Raw genomic sequence first — 25,638 nt, 5'->3', positions numbered from 1 at the left:
AGGAAACACATTCTCTGGTTTTCTGCCTTTACTGAGCTCACAGGAGCCATCGGCAGGACCACTGGGCTAATCCACAGCAGCATACGAACCAGGTAACGAATCCTGTGAAGCAGTGACATTACAGTCACACCACTCAGGGACCCCAAGGCCTGCATTATTGAACAGATAATTCAAAATTGCCTGAAGTAAGGTTTGACAGGCCCACAAAAGGTAAACAATTTATGAGCTTATCATCTCATTTTGCATTTGAATAAACTGTGGTGCGGCACAGTTTCTTGAGTAGCACAGACGTACAACCTCCAATCAATCTTGTAACCTGGGACCCACATTTAGCTAACCATGTTTGTCCCCGGACCAGAGGTTATCTTAGATATTTTCTATAAAACAAAACACCAATAACACAAAGCTTTCTTAATGTCTACATCCTTAAAGTTAGAGTAAAATATAATTAATTTGTCACATTTCCGTCTACATTAATTTCCTATTAACTGATGATATTTAGGTTACCTATAACTTCTACTATGTGCACATTTAATTTAGAAACAGATTTTGACAGCCTTGTCCAACTAGGCCTGTTGTTCATTCTTATTAGACCAATAATAACACAATAAAAATACAAAGCTGCCAAAATGAACACAGAGAATGTGGTGATTGGATTTTCCTGTCATGCCTAAAACATACAGACAATCAATAACAATCCCAGGACATGAATACTGATGTATTACAAATTTATTAGAACAAATTTGAAAATCCCTTTAGACAGATCTCTTTTGTACAGCTTTTTAAATATTGAAATGATAGACATTTACTCCTTCATTCTTGCTAAATGTGGTTAGTTAGTCATTCTTCATTATCCTGAGCTATTCAATATAAAATTCAGCAGGCAAAGCTGAAATACAATGTAATGGTTTAAAAACTCTGCAATCAAATAATGTGGATTTCTTAAAATCTAACTGATTGGCTAATTGGAAGAAAAAATAACAAACACAACAGAACAGAAAAAAAAGAAAAAGCTTGGTAATTCACTGACAGATCAGGTCACCAAGGAAATGTTAATGTTCTACACCAAATAATGGCATCTTCATTGCATTCAGTGTTTCATATGGTTCAAACAAATAATAATAATAATTACAGAACTAGGGTTGTGCTTCTCTGAGGCTGACTAAATATTTAAACATATGCAAAAATACAGTATTAATACATAATACTTATTGAGAATATTCATTTAGATATGAAATTGATTAATGCGAACCGTACAGAACTTCTCACATATGCAGCTTGTGATATATGCACAGTGATATACAGGCTACACAAAGCTATAACTGGTTATACCTGCATTGTTTTTATAAACTTAACTTAAATCTTTCATTAAGCAGCAAACATTTGGCTGTTTTAAGGCTTTAAAAAAGTAAAACAGACAACCTGAGAGGACAGGTTTAACTAATTAACTAATTTAACAAATTAATATGAATATCCAAACTGGTCTCAGGGGGTGTACGTAAACTATTTGATGTAAATCTTTGACAGTCAAATTTGTAAGATATACAGTATTACGTTATGTGAAGTAACGTTCGAGTAAAGACCAGCACTCACCAGCAGTGAGTAAGAGATAAACAGGGGAATTTCCCCGACACTCACTCCAATTTGGAGGCAGATTTTTTCTTTAACCATAACTCAAACCTTTATCACAGTACTGTGATACCTACCGTTAACCAAATATTTTTCGTTGCATTACGTTAACCCAAACCTTAACCCCAGTGCTGTGATATCTAACGTTCACGTTAAAATGTATTTGTAATACATCATACGTTTGTGTAAATGTTACGTTTTAGTAGATTCAAAACATATTATACGTTTTGGTAGCACATTTTAAAGAACTGTAAGGTCACATAGCACATGAAATCAGATGTCACAGATTTACATAAAATATGTGACGTACTCCCCAGTGATCACATTGGAATATCACATTGATTAAAGTGCCATATATAGGATAAAAGATCACATTCATGATTTTTTTTGTTGCCAGCTAATGTTAATTAGCATTAAGCAAGCAAATCCTTCAGAAAAAACGGCTTCATGCAGAATTGCATTATTAAAATAAAGGTTATTGGTGTCAATTCCCATCCCCTCTCATTATCATGGTACCAATGTTTAAGGGCGAGCTGGCTGTTGTTATGGTTATGGGTAGTTTTTATCTTGAAGCAGACAAAAGCTTATCCAGGTCAACAATCAGTGCTTTGAGACCCGACTCTGTTCCATAGTCCATCAGGCCTGTAGTATGGGGTTACCATTGTGATCTCACTGAAGGTATCTCTGGATAAACAAACACATAAAACACACACCCATTATCCAATCAGTAAAAGTCTATTTCAAATATGAACATGTTGGCACTCATGTTCTTTTAGTGATATTTACCATAGTTTTCAAATCTGTTAGATACGTATCCCTCCTTGCACCCCCCACACCTCCTTTACCCCTCCTCACCTGTAGCACCACTGCAGCCACCACAGTAACGATGGCAAGCAGCACCATGCGGCCGATCCACCCCAGGTCAGGGTTTTTGACGATGAAGAAACGCGCCCAGCCCAGTTTCTTGGCAGTGTGGGGCGGGTAACGCATGTCGTTAATCCCCTCCATCGTCAGCTTTTTGATCAGACAGGCCCTCAGGTGGCTCAGGTTGTCAAAGCTGAACTTGCCGTGGTAGCTGCCCATACCACTGTTGCCTACAGGGGGAGACATAGAGAGTAGTCAATCACCCACATCCCTTCTCATTTGACCTTGTGTCAAACTGCTACTGTACAATGTTTGTGTGGGTATTACAATGAGCCGTACTGACCAACTCCACCGAAGGGTAGTGCACTGACAGAGTAGTGCACCAGACAGTCATTAGCCAACACCCCTCCGCTAGAGGTCTCTGCTATCACTTTTTTTATTACCTAGAAAAAGATGAAGAGAGGGAGAAGGAACAGGGAGAGGACCGACAAAGAGAGGATAATGTGTGAGATAGACCTTAGTTAATCATTCAAGTTCCAGCTAGAGTAGAGGTCAACCTTGCGTGGTCAGTGTTCCTCATTCTTGCATAGCTGGGTAGTTAGCTCGGTAGCTTGTTTGTTGGCATTTATTATATCGTTTGTTAATACCAAACAGTATAATACATGGTATTAGCAAGCCAACAAATGTCAGCCAACACCAGGGTTATGTCCCTAGATGGAATGTGGTAAACGTTACTACTCAGGATTCCTGTCTAAAACTATTTCACTCCTATTTTTACATATACTGCAAACATTGGCGTAAAAATGTCTAAAAGGTGAGCATAGGCCTATAAACCTTATCAAATTGTTTTCAGAAAGAATAAGGCAACAATTCCATAATTCAGATTTTAAAGGGATATAAGAGTAATGACTAATAGCAAAGAGGTTTGACCGGGCTGATTGGGAGCTGTCCTTCTGTAGGGGTGCGATGGCCAAGAGATCCTAAGTGCATCTGTGTTTTCTATGTCTGAATGAGTATAAGTTCTTACCTTGTCATCAGGTGAGAAAATATAGAGGGCGAGGGGTTTTTCTCCCTTGTTGATGAAGCTGATGGCCTCGTCCACTCCTCTGACCGTCAAGATGGGGAGGAGGGGACCAAAGATCTCCTCCTGCATCACTTTGGAGCTACCCTTCACATCCGTCAGTACCGTAGGAGCTGAGGACGGGCAAGCATAGTTATGGTTTAAATAGATTGTTTAGGGGACCAAGTTAAATCCATAGTGGCAGATCATACAATAAGTATGTGACTTTGGTGGGTTGCTTTCTCTAATTTATTCCCTTTAAGTAGGCTGAACAGCAAGCAAAGAAATGATTGCACATGTGCAAAATGATTGCAGAGGTATTGATCATTAGTTTGCTGGATTCTTCTGAAATTCTACAGTGATTACAAACATTCTCTCACCGCAGTACCTAGAATTAGGCCTATCAAAAGTAGTTCCTAGAATTAGGCCTGTCAAAAGTAGTTCCTAGAATTAGGCCTGTCAAATGTAGTACCTAGAATTAGGCCTGTCAAATGTAGTACCTAGAATTAGGCCTGTCAAATGTAGTACCTAGAATTAGTCCTGTCAAAAGTAGTACCTATGTAGCATGCTGACTCGTCATTTTCCCCTCCAATAGCGATGGTGCAGTCGTCTGTCATAGCCATAATGCGTTTGAAGTGCCGCTGGTTGATGATGCGTCCATAGTCAGGGCAGGTCTTGGGGTCCTCTGTGTAGAAGGCCTGAGAAAAACATAATGAGCAACTTTGAAGATACAAATTATGTTATTTCAAACTTAGTACTTTACATTATAGACATGTTCAAAGAGGCAAATGGCTGACTGTTGTAATGAATCTGAAAGAAAATTGACAGATATTTAAATAGGATACACAAAGTATGGAGCATTCAACAAAATGTTCCTGACATTTCCCTCAAAGCAGTCAAAACAAAAATGTCCAGCAATTAATTTCCAGCAATAATGGCCATGTATTTTTGTGTGGTGAACACATTTTTCTATTACTCCTTATGTAACTAGTTGCAAATATTAACTGTATCGTGGGTTGACAGAAACACTTCAAACATTTTCCAAAACCTTCTCAAAACACCAAAGTATGACATCAAAGATCCATCACCTCTCACAGTATGTGTCTATTTTCCAACTAACTCCTTGACCTCTCACACTAGCAGTGGATTTGGCATCAAATGGAAATACATGAGCAGAATGCAACAGGTCTCCAATTTACAATATACATATAACCATTATAACCATGACAAAATTAATTGTACCTTGATGGACTTTTTGATCTCCTCTAGCACACGGTCCTGGATGCTTGACTCACACAGGATGTAGTCTGGAGCAATACACGTCTGTCCACAGTTAGAATACTTTCCCCAGGTGATACGCCTACCAGAGAAAGAGAATGTGGAATGAAACAAAAGATCCAAAACTAAAAAAGGGAAAACTGGAAGAATGGGGGGCGAACAAGGTCTTTTGTGTTGTATCTCAATTACAGAAATGTAGTGAGTGACTTGTGGATTGTGTCAGAGTTTGTACGTATGTGGGTGTGTACCAGCGTTTCTGCCGCTAACGGCCAAATAATTGCTGCTACGGCAAAAAAAAATGTGTGAGCAAAGATACTTTAATTAACAATTTTGTCATACACATTATTCACCTTTTCTAAGTAAATACATAATCTGTCGATGTATACTATGTACAACATTGTTCTAAAGGTTATAGGTTTTTATTTCTGCTTTGATAGGAAAAGCTATCTGCGAGAGCACAGCTGCAGTCTTCAGTTGGACTTAATAAGCTGTGCAAAACGCAGTCTGTTGAGCATGGCAAATTTTGTTTTATCCAGATGCTATTCATGCAAACATTTTAAAGAATTAATAATAATTGCCTGATCATTTTATGTATTTTCATGTAACTTTTATACAACGGCTCTCACAAGTATTCCCTTGGCAACAACACACCTGAATGAGCTGTAGAGTACACCAACTGTCTACAGAAGTCACCTAATTAGTTGAACAGAGTCCATCTGTGTGCAATCTAGGTGATTCACATGATTTCAGGTTAAATACATCTGTCTCTGGGAGGTCCCACAGTTTGTTAGTACAATTAACAAAAACTATATCATGGAGATGAAGGAACATTCAAAGTAAATAAAGGAAGGTTCTTCAAAGGCACCAATCAGGGGCAGGATATAAAAACATTTCCAAGGCATCAAATATTCCCTGGAGCACATTTATGTCCATTATTAAGACAGAGAGAATATAGAAATACTGGGAATCTGTCTACAACCGGCCGTCCTAAAAACATTGAATCTGTGCAAGAAGGGCACTGTTCAGGGTGGTACTTCTATAGCAGTTATTTTCCAAAGCTGAGCTAGGAGACACTGTGCATACAGCAAAAATGCAGCCAGGGTACTTCACTAAACTTCATAGGAGACTGGCAAAAATAAAGCCATTGTTGAAAGTAATTATCTAAGAATGGCAAAAATAAAGCCATTGTTGAAAAAATTTTTCTAAGAATGGCAAAGATAAAGCCATCGTTGAAAATAATTTTAAAAAGACGAATTGGAAAAGATTACATGGTCTGATGAGACCAAAATAGAGCATTTTGATTAGTGTTATGTTTAGTGCAGGCCTGACACTGCACATCATGCCGAAAACACCATCCCTAATTTGAAGCACAGTGGTGGCAGCCCCATCCTATTGGTATGCTTCTCTGCGTTAGGTCTTGAAAAACATGTAAATATAGAGGGCAAAAAAGATGCAGCAAAGTACAGAGAAATCCTGGTAGAAAACCTGCTGAAGTCTGCAGGAGACCTGGGACTTGGGATTAATCAGTCAAATTCACACTGGAGTGGCGTAAAAACAAAAAGGTCAATGTCCTAGAGTGGCTCAGTCTAAGCCTGCACCAACATCCAACTGAGAATATGCGGAAAGAGTTTAAAATTGCTGTTCACCAAAGGACTCCATCCGACCTTCACAAAGCTTGAGCAAAAGAATCAGCAAAAATTGCTACTTCCAGATTTGCAAAGCTGGTAGAGACTTATCCAAATACACTATCTTCTGAATTTGTAATTAATAAAAAAAAATATTTTGTGTGTTGATCAGTGTCAAAAACTCCTGATTAAATACATTTTGGTTGCAGATGACCCACAGGGGGAATTCTTTTGAGAGCCACTGTAGGCAAGAGCACATATTATGGACATGTACAGTAAGGACAGATCGATTTTTATTGGAGTGACCGCTGGTAAAAAAAGGGGGAGGGTGTTGGAACTTTTGGCTCTGGGGAGGGCTGTGTGTTCTTTAGGAGTGTTTTTATTTTAAGGGGGGTTAAAAATGTTTTTGCAGATTATCTTTTATTTAATTTATTTATTTCACTGATTTGTTTTATATGGCAGAATAAATGTCTCCATAAGTACATTTTTACATACAAATATAAAATATATAAATATATATGTAACTACATTTTTATGTACACAGAAATAAATATATATTAGTGACACATTTGTAAAATGTGACATGAATTTGTACTTAAATATTCGTTTTCCTAATTATTCTTTTCTGTATTTATCTATTTGTCTATTCATTAAATGTATTTATTCATTTGTACTTAAAAATGTATTTACTTAATTTTTCTTTATTTGTTCATTTACTTAATCTTTTATTTCTGTAATTTGCTTAAGCTAATGAGGGAGTAGCAATCAAGCCCAGAAGCAGATAAAGTCAGAAGGTGAGTGTTATTTTAGATCCTTGGCATGTCCCCATGTTGCGCATGTGTTGGATATCGCCCAATCACTACTCAAGAAAGGTCTCAAGCGCGGACTAGTTCTGTTTTGATCAAGTTAGGCAAGCCTCCTAAAACAAATCCTGACAAAAAATTTAACAAAGCATTACTGGTAGCAAAGCGGTGGATATTATAATTAAAATTTAAATAAAGAGGTTAATAATTTGAAGTAATTTGAAGAGCACAGAATTGACCACATTAAATACAAGTTTGAGGTAATGTGCTAAACGTATGCAAAATTATCAGTTTCTCTGATTTTACTATTCACATGTTTGAGTGAAATGAACAGTTTTGTTTTATTCTATAACTACTGACAACATTACTCCCAAATTCTAAATACAAATATTGTCATTTAGAGTATTTATTTGTAGAAAATAACAACTGGTCAAAATAACAAAAAAAAACATTACAAAATACTAATGTTTTAACTTAATATAACTTAATATCAATATTTGGTGGAATAACCCAGATTTTTTATCACATCTTTCATGCATCTTGGCATGCTCTCCACCAGTCTGTCACATCGCTGTTGGGTGACTTTATGCCACTCATGGCACAAAAATTCAAGTAGCTCAGCTTTGTTTGATGGCTTGTGACCATCCATCTTCCTCTTGATCAAATTCCAGAGGTTTTCAATGGGGTTCAGGTCTAGATATTGTGCAGGCCATGACAGGGTCTTTATCTAGTGGTCCTCCATCCACACCTTGATTGACCTGGCTGTGTGGCATGGAGCATTGTTTTGCTGGAAAAAACAATTCTCAGATTTGGGGAACATTGTCAGAGCAGAAGGAAGCAGGTGTTCTTCCAGGATAACCTTGTACTTGGCTTGATTCATGTATCCTTAACAAAGACAAATCTGCCTGATTCCAGCCTTGCTGAAGCATCCCCAGATCATCACTGATCCATATTTCAAAGTGGGTGCGAGACTCTGTGGCTTGTAGGCCTCTCCAGGTCTCCGTCTAACCATTAGACGACCAGGTGTTGGGCAAAGCAGAAAATGTTACTTGTCAGAGAAGATGACCATACTCCATTCCTCTATGGTCCAATCCTTATGGTCTATTGCAAACTTCAGCCTGGCTCTTCTTTGCTTCTCATTGTTGAAGGGCTTTTTTCTAGCTTTGCACAACTTCAGCCCTGCCCCTAGGAGCCTGTTTCAAACCATCCTTGCAGTGCACTTCACCCCAGCTACTGTTTGCCATTCTTTTTGTAGGTCACTTGATGTCATCCTACAGTTGTTGAGTGACATTCGAATGAGTTGACGGTCATCTCGGTCAGTGGACAGTCATTTTCGCCCTCTGCCAGTCTGTAGCTTTGTTGTCCCCAATGTCTGTTGCTTGACCTTGTTCTTATGAACTGCCATCTTTTCAGAATGGAAGCAACCTGACGCTCACTGTATCCCTCTGCCAGTAAAGCCAGAATTGAACCCTTTCTTTTCCTCAGTCAAAGCATTTATTTTCAACTCTTATGTCATTCTGAATATATATATTTTTTTTTAATTACCTTTGAGGTACTAATTGCACTGTTTTTGCCATCCAGCTGGTCCTTTGCAAGAGAATAGAGATTACCACAGCAGTGGTTTTTATACTTCCTCATTAAATTAGATTTGGTTCAGGTAATCACCTAATCAGTACCTCATTAAGTAAAATGAGGTGTGCCTGTGTTGGAATTTAACAGACACTGGAATGGAATGGCTGCCAAAGAGAAGCTAGAGAGGCTGATTTAACAAAAATCAGGAGTGAGAGTTAAGATTCAAGACAGTTAACATTTTAATCACAAATGTGACCGTGCCAGTTTATTGCAGAATGCCTTTATGCTTTTCTATACATTATAAGACATCCAGTTATAAATCTCAGTGCAACAACTGGGTGATAACGTTTAACGTACATAGCTATCTGTTAACTAACATAATACCTTTTTCATTAGGCTGAGGTCTCAGGCAGAGATGACATTGCCAACTACATATTGGAAGGCAGAGATTTTACACTAATTATGCTATTACTTTCGACATCAAACTAAATGATTTAGCTATCAGTTAAAATGTGAAGCTGAATGTAATTTAACATAACTTAGCTGTGGAAGTATAGCCTACTTAAAACCCCTTTGAAGTAAATGGACTAATACGATTTCAGCCATAACTGTCCTCAACACAACTGAACTGTACTGACTGTCAGTTAAACTGTTGCATGCAAAAGCCAGTCAAGCTCCCCTCATCCCTCCAAAAAAACAAATAAAATAATACTGAAACTACAGCACATTGAAGAGTATGGTAATAACTGTGGTTTAGGAGTTGTTTCTGTTTTTCAGGGAGGGGGTGTATCCATTGTAAAATACAGGGCCCTGGTGAAACAAAACCCTGATCACCTATTTTAATGATTGAGAAGTATAATGTACATACAATGATCCCAATAAATCATGTAATAGGTTATGTGTAATAACAACATGGCAGATTTCTATGCTAGTGAGTCACACCAAAGAAGGCACCACTGGAAAGTCAAGACTCTCAGCTTTCAGCAGACAGCCTGGATACCCACCGTTCTTGTATAAGACTGAATTTAATTAAGTAACAGAGGTACCCCAGATATGGGGTATTTACATTCAGGGAGTTAATACATTTGAAATCGCTGTTAAAAGTCGGTTAAGTCCAGTGAGGTTATATATAATAAGCGGTCTAACTGGTCCGCTTCATCTGAACTGTAGATTGAAAAATTAAGGTGATGACACTTCCTCCAATTTGTTGAACACTTTATGACCAACCTCTGTGTTAGCATCTAAATAGAACAATTTGTCAGTCAGAACCTTGATGCAAAAAATGTATTATCATCCCAAACAATTATTCGCTGTTTACTTTAATTTGTGTACTAATGTATTCATAGCAACCAAGACATGTAGAGTTTTTTTGCACTCTGATAACGATCAACCGATTGGAGTAAGGTGACACCGTGACATACTTTGATTGACAGGCCCTCTTTAGAGATAAATACAGAAATAAATGATTAAGGAAATAAATGAACAGGGAAATAATATTGATTAATACATTAATCATTACATTTAAAAAATATTTAAATGTATAAATAGATTTATTGATACATTTATTTATTTTGGACTTTGGCAGCCCTGGTCCTCCTCTAATGAATCTCGGGAGGCAGGTAAAGATTCAAGCACACGGCGCTATTTTTAATGAAGACAACAGTACAGAATGTCAATCCAGGAGAATAGCCTGGAACTAAACCAGGCAGGAGTCAAAACCTGTGAAATCCAACGAGAGCAGGCTAATGAACAAGAGGAGTGAGACAATGGTCATAGTTAATGAGAACAGGTAGTAGATCGATGGCAGGACATTTGAAGCAAAGGTACAAGAGGAATAGGTTAAACGTGGTCAGTGAGGGATGAGAAAACTATTTGGTACACAGTAGACAAAACAATACGATAAATAGCTAAATGACTACAAGGCTGCTCAATTACAAAACAATACCTCACAAAGGAAATGTGTACTGAACAGAACTAAATAGTAGAGCTGATGAAAAACAGGTGAGTGATCAGGTGATTAGAATTCCAGTGATTGTGATCTGAGGGGTGAGTTGTGTTCAAGGTATTGGTGTTGTGTTTGAGGGAGTTGGGTTTGCTAGATTTGTGATTTTTATAGGGTACGAGTTGGCACGGGATGTTACAACTCCGTTATTTTATGGTAGTTTCATACTGCTGTATATCACTATGGATACTGTGGTTGCTACAACAAATACATTAATAAGGCTGATGGAAAATGTCAGGACGTTAACTTATAGATGCACGGTTATATAGAACGTGTGAACCTTCCAACTTTATTAGAAGGAAATTAGCACATTTACGCCAGCTCTCATGGACAGAGATACAAATAAATATCAGTTTCAAATGTAAGAATGGGAGGAGCACTGAATATGCAACAACTATCAACTGTTGCTAATATGACTAGGTTGAGCGACTGATTCGCTTTTGTCTACTTCACAGTGACGTTGTTGTTTTTAAAACCATTAGAATAGAATAATTCAAAGTTTTATGTTGAATTATATCTTAGCAAGTTTGTGATTCTGCACAGAAATATATATAATTTTTTTGTGGCAAAGGAGCACCACTCATTGTTCTTTTGTGTTAGTTGTTTCCCAGTATGCTTTGCAGTTGTTATTTTTGCAACTGTTCATATTAATTATGACTGTTTGGAAATTGCCAACGAAATTTACTTTTGCCAGTCTGTTCACATATTACCACTGAGATTTTTTTGTGTACAAACTTTAAGAGTGTCGACCCTAATGTTAGGTGGGATATGCGATGGGTGAATTTTCACTGTGCAATCCGCTTGTTACTTAAGTCTTTTAAAAGACTGTGAGAAGAGCCTGAAACTATAAAGACCACAATCATTGGTTCTGGTCATAGTGGATTTTTCCAACCCTGGGACTTGTTGAATATTGATTTTAAATATTAATCAATACTGTTAAATGTGTTATACCGCTAAGTTTATACCACTTACTGAGCAATAAAATTAAAACAAACATGTCAATATCAACATATTTCAAATGCATACATTTAACGGCATATAAATTAGTTATATATGGAAATATATCTATGGCCCTGTCCAGCTCTCCTCATGTAACAGCCCATCTCCTTGTATCTCCTCCATGCTTTTGAGACTGTACTGGGAGACACTGGGAGGCAAACCTTCTTGCGATTGCACGTATGGATATGCCATCCTGGGGGAGCTGGATTACCTGTGCAACCTGAATGGGCTGCAGAGCAATTGTCTGTGGCCACCACCTTCAAAACCTTTCCATTTATGGGGGTTGCTGTTGGCTCTTCAGTGCATCTGTTGTCACTTTCAATTGCAGCAAAAAAGGTGACACTGATTCACAATCGCTAATGCTTCCTAACTGGACAGATCAATATCCCTGAAGTTTAATTGACTTGGTGTTACACTGTGATGATTATGTGTTCCCTTAATTTTTTTCAGTAGATTCTTAATACACAACACAGTAATTTTGCTAGCTTGCATGTTCTACAGCTATCAACATTTTTTGATAGGTATAGCTCAAAACCTTTTAAATATTTTTATTTTCATGTGAAGTGATAAATTAGAGTCTGATATCATACATTCTAGAGGAAACACTGGTGTGTATGTGTGTGTTTAGCTCACCGACAAGCAACAGGGATGTCACAGTTCTTGTCGATGAAACAGGGGCTCTTGCCCCCCAGCTCCAGGGTGACTGGGGTGAGGTGTTTGGCTGCTGCCTCCATCACCAGTTTGCCCACCACACTGTTACCCGTGTAGAAAACATGGTCAAACCGCTGACGCAGCAACTCCTGGGTCTCTGAGACACCGCCCGTCACTACTGGGTACAACTCCTAAAGACCGAAGTGCACAGTTATCAATCAATCAAACTTAATTTATATAGCACATGTCTTCACAAAATGCATTTCAAGGAGCTTAACAAGTCAGAATAAAAACAACTGATACAGTATCTCACAAAGGTAAGTACATCCCTCACATTTGTGTAAATATTTGAGCATATCTTTTCATGTGACAACACTGAAGAAATGACACTTTGCTACAATGTAAAGTAGTGAGTGTACAGCTTGTATAACAGTGTACATTTGCTGTCCCCTCAAAATAACACAACACACAGCCATTAATGTCTAAACCGCTGGAAACAAAAGTGAGTACACCCCAAAGTGAAAATGTCCAAATTTGGCCCAAAGGGTCAATATTTTGTGTGGCTACCATCAGTTCCCAGCACTGCCTTAACCCTCTTGGGCATGGAGTTCACCATAGCATCACAGGTTGCCACTGGAGTCCTCTTCCACTCTTCCATGACAACATCATGGAGCTGGTGGATGTTGGAGACCTTGCACACCTCCACCTTCCATTTGAGGATGCCCCACAGATGCTCAATAAGGTTTGGGTCTGGAGACATGCTTGGCCAGTCCATTGCCTTTACGCATAGCTTCTTTAGCAAGGCAGTGGTCGTCTTGGAGTGTTTCGGGTGGTTATCATGTTGGAATACTGCCCGGCGGCCCAGTCTCCGAAGGTAGGGGATCATGCTCTGCTTCAGTATGTCACAGTAAGTGTTGGCATTCATGGTTCCCTCAATGAACTGTAGCTCCCCAGGGCCGGCAGCATTCATGCAGCCCCAGACCATGACACTCCCACTACCATGCTTGACTGTAGGCAAGACACACTTGTCTTTGTACTTCTCACCTGGTTGCCGCCACACACGCTTGACACCATCTGAACCAAATAGGTTTATCTTGGTCTCATCAGACCACAGGACATGGTTCCAGTAATCCATGTCCTTAGTCTGCTTGTCATCAGCAAACTGTTTGCGGGCTTTCTTGTGCATCATCTTTAGAAGAGGCTTCCTTCTGGGACGACAGCCATGCAGACCAATTTGATGCAGTGTGCGGCGTATGGTCTGAGCACTGACAGGCTGACACCCCGCCCCTTCAACCTCTGCAGCAATGCTGGCAGCACTCATACGTCTATTTCTCAAAGACAACTTCTTTATATGACGCTGAGCATGTACACTCAACTTCTTTAGTCAACCATGGGGAGGCCTGTTGTGAGTGGAACTTGTTCTGTTGAACCGCTGTATGGTCTTGGCGACCGTGCTGCAGCTCATTTTCAGGGTCTCTGCAATCTTCTTATAGCTTAGGCCATCTTTATGTAGAGCAACAATTCTTTTTTTCAAATCCTCAGAGAGTTCTTTGCCATGAGGTGCCATGCTGAACATCCAGTGACCAGTATGAGGGAGTGTGAGAGTGATGACACCAAATTTAACACAACTCCTCCTCATTCACACCTGAGACCTTGTAACACTAATGAGTCACATGACACTGGGGAGGGAAAATGGCTAATTGGGCCTAATTTGGACATTTTCACTTTGGGGTGTACTTAGACATTAATGGCTGTGTGTTGAGTTATTTTGAGGGGACAGCAAATTTACACTGTTATACAAGCTGTACACTCACTTCTCTACATTGTAGCAAAGTGTCATTTCTTCAGTGTTGTCACATGAAAAGACTCAAATATCTACAGAAATGTGAGGGGTGTACTCACTTTTGTGAGATACTATAAATAATGCTACGAAAAAATGTATGAATTACAGTAAAGATAAAAATGACATAAAATGAAAAATAAAGGATAAATGACTACACAAAGATTTATATTAGATTAAGTTTTCTGTTATGGACTTCAAAGTTCAGGTCACAGTCTAAAATCACACTAAGATTTTTTGATTGATGGGTTGCGTGCAGATAAAGAGAAATTAAATTAACAGTAATTTCCTCTCATTGGATATTGGCACAAATAATCAAAAGTGTTATCCTTTTTTAAATGCAAAAAATGTTGTGCCATCCATAAGAAAATGTCGGTGATGCATTTAATCAACATGCCAATGGGACTAAAATAATCAGGGGACTCAGAAATGAAATGTGTGTCATCAGCGTTGCTGTGAAAATGAATACCATGCTTTCTAAGGATGGTAACAAGAGAAAGCATGTATAGGTTGAACAGAATAGAACCCAAAATCCTTCTGGTACACCACATACAGGGGGGCAAAAAAGTATTTAGTCAGCCACCAATTGTGCAAGTTCTACCACTTAAAAAGATGAGAGAGGCCTGTAATTTTCATGATCGGTACATTTCAACTATGAGAGACAAAATGAGGAAAAGAAATCCAGAAAATCACATTGCAGGATTTCTTATGAATTTATTGGTAAATTCCTCGGTAAAATAAGTATTTGGTCACCAACAAACAAGCAAGATTTCTGGCTCTCACAGACCTGTAACTTCTTCTCACAGGCCTGTATTAATGGCACCTGTTTGAACTTATCAGTATAAAAGACACCTGTCCACAACCTCAAACAGTCACACTCCTAACTACACTATGGCCAAGACCAAAGAGCTGTCAAAGGACACCAGAAACAAAATTGTAGACCTGCACCAGGCTGGGAAGACTGAATCTGCAATAGGTAAGCAGCTTAATGTGAAGAAATCAACTGTGGGAGCAATAATAAGAAAATGGAAGACATACAAGACCACTGATAATCTCCCTCGATCCGGGGCTCCACGCATGATCTCACCCTGTGGGGTCAAAATGATCACAAGAACGGTGAGCAAAAATCCCAGAACCACACGGGGGGACCTAGTTAATGACCTGCAGAGAGCTGGGACCAAAGTAACAAAGGCTACCATCAGTAACACACTACACCGCCAGGGACTCAAATCCTGCAGTGCCAGACGTGTCCCCCTGCTTAAACCAATACATGTCCAGGCCCGTCTGAGGTTTGCTAGAGAGCATTTGGATGGTCCAGAAGAGGATTGGGAGAATGTCATATGGTCAGATGAAACCAAAATAGAACTTTTTGGTAAAAACTCAACTCGTCGTGTTTGGAGGAAAAAGAATGCTGAGTTGCATCCAAAGAACACCATACCTACTGTGAAGCATGGGGGTAGAAACATCATGCTTTGGGGCTGTTTTTCTGCAAAGGGACCAGGACGACTGATCCGTGTAAAGGAAAGGATGAATGGGGCCATGTATCGTGAGATTTTGAGTGAAAACCTCCTTCCATCAGCAAGGGCATTGAAGATGAAACCTGGCTGGGTCTTTCAGCATGACAATGATCCCAAACACGCTGCCCGGGCACGAAGGAGTGGCTTCGTAAGAAGCATTTCAAGGTCTTGGAGTGGCCTAGCCAGTCACCAGATCTCAACCCCATAGAAAATCTTTGGAGGGAGTTGAAAGTTCGTGTTGCCCAGCGACAGCCCCAAAACATCACTGCTCTAGAGGAGATCTGCTTGGAGGAATGGGCCAAAGTACCAGCAACAGTGTGTGAAAACCTTGTGAAGACTTACAGAAAACGTTTGACCTCTGTCATTGCCAACAAAGTGTATATAACAAAGTATTGAGATTAACTTTTGTTTTTGACCAAATACTTATTTTCCACCATAATTTACCAATAAATTCATGAATAATCCTACAATGTGATTTTCTGGATTTGTCTCTCATGGTTGAAGTATATCTATGATGAAAATTACAGGCCTCTCTCATCTTTTTAAGTGGGAGAGCTTGCACAATTGGTGGCTGACTAAATACTTTTTTGCCCCACTGTATAATCTTTATTGTCTCTGATCTGTGGTCACCAAGGGCAACAAAAAGGTTTTTGCTAATGTGGCATGTCTAAACCAGTTAAAAACAGGTAGTCCAACCCAATTTTGAAGATTGTCTACAAGAATTTGTGGATCTATTGTGTCAAATCCTAAGGTTGTTTACAACATTTAGGAGTTACATTGTGCCTGAGGCTGTAGAGGATACACCGACACTAGGAGGTAATTACTAATCATACAAGCACATACTGTGGATATAAAAAGTCTACACACCCCTGTTAAAAGGCCAGTTTCTTGTGATGTAAATGAATGAGACAAAGATAAATTACGTCAGAACTTTTTACACCTTGAATGTGACCTATAATGTGAACAATTCAATTAAAAAACAAACTGAAATCTTTGAGGGGGAAAAATAAAACTCACAATAACCTGGTTGTGAACATCCTTAAACTAATACTTTGTTGAAGCACCTTTTGATTTTGTTACAGCACTCAGTCTTTTTGGGTAGGAGTGTATTAGCACAGCACATCTTCGTGGCAATATTTGCCTACTCTTCTTTGCAAAAGCGCTCCAAATCTCTCGGATTGCGAGGCCATCTCCGGTGCACAGCCCTCTTCAGATCACCCCACAGATTGTTTTTGCGCCAAACATACCTTTTGGAATTATGGGCAAAATGTTCAACCTTGGTTTCATCAGACCATAACACATTTTCCCACATGCTTTTGGGAGACTTAATGTTTGTTTTTGCAAACTTCAGCCAGGCTTGGATGTTTTTCAGTCTTCCGTCTTGCCACCCTACTCCAAGCCCATTCACATGAAGAATACGGGAGATTGTTGTCACATGTAGCACACAGCCAGTAGTTGCCAGAAATTCCTGCAGTTCCTTTAATGTTGCTGTAGGCCTTTTGGAAACCTCCCTGACCAGTTTTCTTCTCATCTTTTCATCAATTTTGGAGGGACGTTCTTGGTAATGTCTCTGATGTGACATATTTTCTCCACTTGATGATCACTGGCTTTACTGTGTTCCATGGTATATCTAATGCTTTGGAAATTATTTTGTACCCTTTTCCTGACTGATATCTATCAACAATGAGATCCCTCTGATGCTTTGGAAGCTCTCTGTGGACCATGGCTTCTGCTCTGAGATGTAACTAAGACAATGTCAGGAAAATCCTACTAGAACAGCAACTTTATTTGTGATTAATCAGAGTCACTTTAAATGATGGCAGGTGTGTAATGACTTATATTTAACATGAGTTTGAATGTGATTGGGTAATTCTGAACACAGCCACATCCCCAATTATAAGAGGGTGTGCACACTTGTGCAACCAGGTTATTGTAAAGTTTCCATTTTTCATTTTCCCCCTGAAAGATTTCAGTTTGTTTTTCAATTGAATTTTTCACATTATAGGTCATGTTGAAAGTGGAAAAAGTTCTGACATGATTTATCTTTTCTTTTACATCACAAAAACCTGAAATTTAAACAGGGGTGTGTAGACCTCTTATATCCACTGAATATGGACTAGTGGTTACAGCGTTGATCCAGTAACCAAACAGTTTGAATACCTGAGCAGCAGACATTATTACTATCTACTTCTTTTTGTTAAGTAGCAGTATTATCATTGTTATAGCAAAACATACTACTGTATGCCCAGGTATTTGTTAAATGCTGTATCTAAGATACGCATGATTATAACAGAGGTGCACACCCCTCTAAAACATGAGCCAGTTTCAGCTTATGAGTGGTGAACATTTAGACTTCAGTGTGTATGAACAGTGTGTGTGTGATGTGTGTGTGTTACCTTGTCTATGTAGAGGGGCAGGAGGTCCTCCATTACCTTAGAGGTATGGACACACACCTCAGATGGCTTCACCACAGCAGCATTGCCTGGCAACCAGAGAGAATGGAATGATTGTTGTTAGCATCAGGTCAGACAATGGAGTAATTGGTTAGCACTGGATAGTAGATCTTGAGGCAGACAAAGTTACATTTAGAATGATACTATTATGAGTAAGAAAACATTTGTTGGAAGTTACAAGCATATAAAGTGAACTGCATTCTGTTAATATTTTTACATATCTCTAAACCATTTCACTCAAATGTTTCATTCAAAGCTACAGAGATGCTATTGATATTGAGTCTGTCATCCCAAACATGTGTCTCAGTAGGCTATAATCCTGTTAGTTCACTAAACATTAATTGGGAAAAACAACACATATCACAGCGTTCGCAAGCAGGCTATTCTTCACAAGATATCACATGATTTCATGGACTGTTTGTTGTTGTGATGACTGGTGTGGACTAGGGCCTTTTGAAAGGCAGGGAAAACCTCTCACCTAGTTAACAGCACTCTACTGTCCTTGGGAACTGATAGCAAGTTTGAGAATAAAGTCCAGTCCAACACAAATTCACACAACTCCACCAGATAAATATGAGTCAGTGCCAACCTCAGTTCACTTTGCTGAATGCTTTTTTATCTCTATTACAAAACCCAGAAGAAAATACAAAAGAGAACCACCCAAAGTGTTTATTCATAAAGTGTCCACTAGTAATCAAGATTAAAGGCTGAATAGCGAAGTGCAAGCTGCCTTGGGCAACAAAATCCTTCTTATATAATATTTTGTTTGATAATTTAATAATTACAGATAGGTCTGGAAATGTTTGGACGCTGACACAATTTTCATAATTTTGGTTATGAGGTATGTTCATACCTCTAAGGTTATGGAGGACCTCCTGCCCCTCTACATAGACAAGGTAACACACACACATCACACACTCACTGTTCATACACACTGAAGTCTAAATGTTCACCACTCATAAGCTGAAACTGGCTCATGTTTTAGAGGGGTGTGCACCTCTGTTATAATCATGCGTATCTTAGATACAGCATTTAACAAATACCTGGGCATACAGTAGTATGTTTTGCTATAACAATGATAATACTGCTACTTAACAAAAAGAAATAGATAGTAATAATGTCTGCTGCTCAGGTATTCAAACTGTTTGGTTACTGGATCAACGCTGTAACCATTAGTCCATATTCAGTGAATATAAAGGTCTACAGATCCCTGTTAAAATTGTAAAGAATGAGACGAAGATAAATCATTTCAGAACTTTTTCCACTTTCAATATGACCTATAATGTGAATAATTCAATTGAAAAACAAACTAAAATCTTCGAGGGGGAAAAATGAAAACCTCAATAACCTGGTTGCATAAATGTGCAAACCCTCTTAAAACTGGTGATGTGGCTGTGTTCAGAATTAACCAATCAAATTCAAACTCATGTTAAATAGAAGTCATTACACACCTGCCAACATTTAAAGTGACTCTGATTAATAACAAATAAAGTTCAGCTGTTCCAGTAGGATTTTCCTGAAATTTTCTTAGTTGCATCTCAGATCAGAAGCCATGGTTCGCAGAGAGCTTCAAAAGGATCAGAGGGATCTCATTGTTGAAAGATATCAGTCAGGAGAAGGGTACAAAATAATTTCCAAAGCATTAGATATACCATGGAACACAGTGAAGACAGTCATCATCAAGTGGAGACTTTTTTATATCCACTGTAACTGTAGTTCCAAAACACATGGGTATACAGATGCAGTAAGGTTAATGGAACTTGACAAAAAAAGGCCCATAGGAAAATCATACTACATTAGACTATTGTTTCACACTATATTTTGGGAACAGTCAAAGTATGATGCTTGGGTAGATGTCAGTCCCAATATAATATCCTCAAGTGATCATCAACAATCACCCACATTACAGCTATACTTTCCAGCTGCTACAACACATTTCTGTATATTAGTTATGCTACTAGCTTTTTGCAGTCACGCATTCAACTTCTGAATGTTATGCAGCAAAAAGCCAAACATATACATTTTTGGTGAAGGGATAACTGGTACAGGGTTAAATCGAGGGAGTCAAATGGCAGTGGACTGGATTCAAACACATCACACCAACTCCTATGCTGGGTTCCCCAGCCTAGTTAGCAGTTAAATTCTCAATGACTATCACAGGGATACTGTTTTTGCAGACAATGCCAGTAAGATTACTTAAACATTTTAACTTTTGAGGCTTCAATTTGAGGGGCAGTTGTTCTCCACTGGGGCCAAACAATACACTCTAATAACTAAAACATATTATTTGGTCTAATAACTAAAACATATGAGTAATGTTAAGAATATACAGGGGATTGGGATTAAAGTCATGCAGCTGATTAATTGCAATCAGGTGCTTGAATCCAGGTCACAGCATGCCAGCACTGCCCTTGGGGTCCTACAGAGTTGTGCAAATTGGCTCAGCACCAGCTAGGGTGTACTGGGTGGAATTGGCCAGCTAACAAAAACAAGAAAAGGAACAAGGCCTGCCATTAGAAGGGATGACTGTTGTTGCCCAAGCTGGATTCAATCAGCAGTTTACTATGTGACAGACTGTCTTTAACCGCTATGCTATTTAAACAGCTATTCTATTTAAACAGAGGGTGTGGGTGCACGTGATACGTGTGTAGAGATGTGGTGTCTGTTTACTTGCATTGTCAAACCAATTAGTAGAAACTCCACGGTTCCCTACATTAGTTAACATCCAAACCAACAACAGGTATACCAGGATTGCTACACTACATTCAACACATTAAATTAGAAAGAGATTACTGTAGATGGCTAGCTAATAGCTATACAGTACCTATAATGAAAATAGTGACTCAAATCACTCCATGGCTGGTTAATTTCTTCAGAAAATAAATAGATAGATGAATAGCTAACCACTACGCCATTTGAACTACGCTATGTAAATCGAAAACGGGAACAATATGTTCGTCGCCGATGTAGTTCGTCCATTGCCAATGTAGTTTTTCCATCGTAATACTGGGCAAAGTTCTAGTCTATCCTGAACAAAATCTAGTTTGTTTAGGGCTGTGACGAAGATAGTACACAGGTCCGTTGCGTGAGAGACCGCCTCTCTAACCACTATACTACTTAACAACGGGTCAGTCAGTCAGGCACTCAATCAAGTCACATTCGCTCTTCTTGTTTGGCTCCGTTGACGCAGTCCGGCAAAAATTACTATAAAATAACTATGGTCATTCAACAAAGCTAAACTTGATGGGCCATTCCAATTTCAAATATTATTTTCAAAAAGTAAATTCAGAACATTTAGGCAAATTAGTTAACTATGTAATTGATCTAGTATACCTCTCAGACATTTACTGGCAGTTAAGGAACCTTTTGTACATTCCTTGTATACAGAGTGACAGGTAGATAGAGGTTACTGAAACATAAAATGTGAATCATTCACTGGTGGCCATCTTGATAAGGTGGAGGTCTAGATTGACACAACACAACTTTGAACCTAGCCTTAAAGGTTAAAAGAGGCTGAGAGGATAGAGCATAATGCTGATCATAAGGACCTGTTCTGAAGTAAGCAGAGATGGATGAATGGCCTGGGGTTAACACACATGCACAAACACCCTATCACCAAACAGCTATCTACCTGCAGCGATAGCCCCAATAAGTGGCTGTAAGGTGACGGCCCAGGGGTAGTTCCATGCCCCTATAATCAACACCACTCCAAGTGGTTCAGGCTGGATATAGACAGTGTCTGAGATGGTCATGAGGTTCTTCTCCACAGGCCGGGGTGCTGCCCATTCTGCCAGCTTCTTCACTGTCAGGATGATCTCTGCCTCCAGGCCCAGAGTCTCATACAGCTGGGTGCCTGCCTCACTCTAAATTGTGGAAGATGGAGATAGATTTGGAATAGTCAGTGGTAAAAACAAAATGTTAAATTGTAATAAAAACATATATTTATGCACATGCTACACATGATACACACACACACACATTATTCACTCAAATTGAAATTGAATTGAAACCCGGGCAGACAAGGACACGCAGCTCACTCTGTCTCAATCATTCAAAATTCAATATATGTCTACCTTGTACAGGTCTTTTTTGATGGCCTCTGCAATTTCCTCCTTTCTCTCCACGAGTAACCTCTGGAGGTTCCTCAACTGCCCGATCCGGTGCTCTAACGGCTTCGACCTCCCTGTTAGGAACGCTTTCCTCGCGCCCTCTACCGCCTTCTGTTCGCGGGACATTCTGCAAGTGGTGATTGATAGATGGATGGGATTTAAATTACTATAAGCTAACTTGTTCTTATTGTTTACAGTACTATTCTTCTCTGGCTATAACTTTATTGGCTAATCCTGAATAATAGGGTGATAATGACAGTTGTTCTCGACTGGGGGGGGTGATCTATATCATATACAGTGGGGAGAACAAGTATTTGATGCACTGCCGATATTGCAGGTTTTCCCACTTACAAAGCATGTAGAGGTCTGTCATTTTTTATCATAGGTACACTTCAACTGTGAGAGACGGAATCTAAAACTAAAATGCAGAAAATCACATTGTATGATTTTTAAATAATAAATTTGCATTTTATTGCATGACATAAGTATTTGATCACCTACCAACCAGTAAGAATTCCGTCTCTCACAGCCTGTTAGTTTTTCTTTAAGAAGCCCTCCTGTTCTCCACTCATTACCTGTATTAACTACACCAGTTTGAACTCGTAACCTGTATAAAAGACACCTGTCCACACACTCAATCAAACAGACTCCAACCTCTCCACAATGGCCAAGACCAGAGAGCTGTGTAAGAACATCAGGGATAAAATTGTAGACCTGCACAAGGCTGGGATGGGCTACAGGACAATAGGTAAGCAGCTCAGTGAGAAGATCACAACTGTTGGCGCAATTATTAGAAAATGGAAGAAGTTCAAAATGACGGTCAATCTCCCTCGGTCTGGGGCTCCATGCAAGATTTCACCTCGTGGGGCATCAATGATCATGAGGAAGGTGAGGGGGGGACCTGGTCAATGACCTGAGGGGAGCTGGGACCACAGTCTCAAAGAAAACCATTAGTAACACACTACGCCTTCATGGATTAAAATCCTGCAGCGCACGCAAGGTCCCCCTGCTCAAGCCAGCGCATGTCCAGGCCCGTCTGAAGTTTGCCAATGAACATCTGGATGATCCAGAGGAGGAATGGGAGAAGGTCATGTGGTCTAATGAGACAAAAATAGAGCTTTTTGGTCTAAACTCCACTTGCCGTGTTTGGAGGAAGAAGAAGGATGAGTACAATCCCAAGAACACCATCCCAACCGTGAAGCATGGAGGTGGAAACATCATTCTTTGGGGATGCTTTTCTGTTGGCCAACAACCTCCTTCCCTCAGTAAGAGCATTGAAGATGGGTCGTGGCTGGGTCTTCCAGCATGACAACAACCCGAAACACACAGCCCGGGCAACTAAGGTGTGGCTCTGTAAGAAGCATCTCAAGGTCCAGGAGTGGCCTAGCCAGTCTCCAGACCTGAACCCAATAGAAAATCTTTGGAGGGAGCTGAAAGTCTGTATTGCTCAGCGACAGCCCCGAAACCTGTAGGATCTGGAGGTCTGTTTGGAGGAGTGGGCCAAAATCCCTGCTGCAGTGTGGGCAAACCTGGTCAAGAACTACAGGAAACATATTTTCCCTGTATTTGCAAACAAAGCTTTCTGTACCAAATATTAAGTTCTGCTTTTCTGATGTATCAAATACTTATGTCATACAAGAAAATGCAAATTAATTACTTAAAAATCATGCAATGTGATTTTCTGGATTTTTGTTTTAGATTCCGTCACTCACAGTTGAAGAGTACCTATGATAAAATGACAGACTTCTACATGCTTTGTAAGTGGGAAAACCTGCAAAATCGGCAGTGTATCAAATACTTGTTCTCCCCACTGTAGACTCTGCATACTCATTTGTGTATCTCTGCTTTGGGCAACCGTCTGCGTATTTTTCTGTTGTTAGCAATAACAGAAGGCTGTGATGGAAACGTTGCCTAAAGGTTATCACAAGACAAAAGAAAAGAGCAAATTATTAGTATATTACAAATGTGTAATTACCGGTAGAGAACAGCGGTTTTATATAATTGGTATAACTTGGATCCAAGTTACAACATTTTCACAATAGCTGCGAGATTAAAGTGAAATCTTGCTGCTGAGACTTAAAATAGCCATTCGTAAAGCTTAAAGCTCTTGGTTCGCAGGAAAGTAGGCCTATCCGTTTTTTATTTGAGATGGTGTTTTTGTATTGATGTTAGCCCAGGCTAACCTTTAACACAGTTGCGGACTGCCACTATAAGCAGTCCATTCTATAACGTTTCTAAATCACTAATGTCACAACTGGAAAACACAATTTAAATTCTTACCTGCGGGCAGTAATTCCAAATTATACACAAATGATTAAAATGAATAGTTAACCAGTCGAAGCAACGTTATGAATGAACTGTACGCGCCGTACCACTAGCTAGACAGCTGATAATCGAGGAAACATGAAATACGGATCTCCGTTACTGCGTCTGCCCACTTGCTATTGGTGGAGGAGGTCCATATTTTATACGGCTGTTGGTTAGTTCACCTGTCACTCAAGCGTCAGAAGTGCAAACACAATTCTGTTTGAAAAGACCTATTACTAGACTGTAGCGCGTAATCCTTGAATATGCCCTATTTTATGATATTGTTTTCCCAACCAAACACAAATTATGCTTCCATAACCTAACTATTAACCTATGAAAATGTAAGCACAAGCACTTTCCCTAAGAACTAAATAAAGCTACAAAAACATTTTTAGAAGTGAATACGTTCCATATGACAGTTTGTACAACATGGTCTTTGTGAATATACTTTTTTGGCTGTACTCATGTGTACATCTTGATAATTCACTTTCTTATTCAGTCTCCGTTCTGTTTTAGTTTTTTATTCTACACACTTAAAATGCAAATAATACATTTCCAGTGAAATGTCATGATCTTCTACAATGCATTAGGCTATATCTCCTATGCAATGCCCAGCTCTCTATCTTTCATCTGTAGCCAAGGCTGAGAAGGTTCACACTCGGGGTCTGGATCTCAGGCTCAGCCAGAGGCCCTACTTGAAGCACGTAAGCCCCCCACCCCCAAAGCAAACACGTGGATTAGGCCTCAAAATCTCTCAGGATAACAGGAAATATGGAAGGAGTTTCCACATCAAGCAAAGAGGAGAGGAGGGGTGTTTGTGTATTGTGGAAAGGGGGACGGGAACGATGAGAAGAGGAGGGGGAACGTCATTCACACCTGAGTGATGACTCCTGACTCATGGGAGCTGAAGATACAGAGATACTTTCACT

At 39.4% G+C, this 25,638-nt stretch overlaps 1 protein-coding gene across 2 annotated transcripts; it reads right to left on the bottom strand.

Annotated features, from left to right (window-relative positions):
* Nucleotides 1-711: 711 nt before the first annotated feature.
* aldh3a2b (aldehyde dehydrogenase 3 family, member A2b) lies at nucleotides 712-24,809 on the bottom strand. 2 transcript variants are annotated; one of them, XM_020048680.2, is made up of 12 exons: nucleotides 24,683-24,809; nucleotides 24,230-24,313; nucleotides 22,367-22,529; nucleotides 21,925-22,156; nucleotides 18,237-18,322; nucleotides 12,466-12,674; nucleotides 4,796-4,913; nucleotides 4,110-4,251; nucleotides 3,521-3,687; nucleotides 2,837-2,936; nucleotides 2,485-2,723; nucleotides 712-2,313 (listed from the first exon to the last, which is right to left on the bottom strand). In XM_020048680.2, exons 3-12 carry the CDS (start codon nucleotides 22,526-22,528, stop codon nucleotides 2,299-2,301), a joined length of 1,470 nt encoding a protein of 489 aa, XP_019904239.2. In that variant the 5' UTR covers nucleotide 22,529; nucleotides 24,230-24,313; nucleotides 24,683-24,809; the 3' UTR covers nucleotides 712-2,298. The 2 variants fall into 2 exon arrangements, with proteins under 2 accessions (XP_019904239.2, XP_010897952.2); XM_010899650.3 differs by lacking the exon at nucleotides 24,230-24,313.
* Nucleotides 24,810-25,638: the final 829 nt, after the last annotated feature.

This window comes from Esox lucius, chromosome 7, assembly GCF_011004845.1.
Source record: "Esox lucius isolate fEsoLuc1 chromosome 7, fEsoLuc1.pri, whole genome shotgun sequence".
NCBI lineage: Eukaryota > Metazoa > Chordata > Actinopteri > Esociformes > Esocidae > Esox > Esox lucius.
This window is presented reverse-complemented; position numbering and strand designations above follow the sequence as displayed.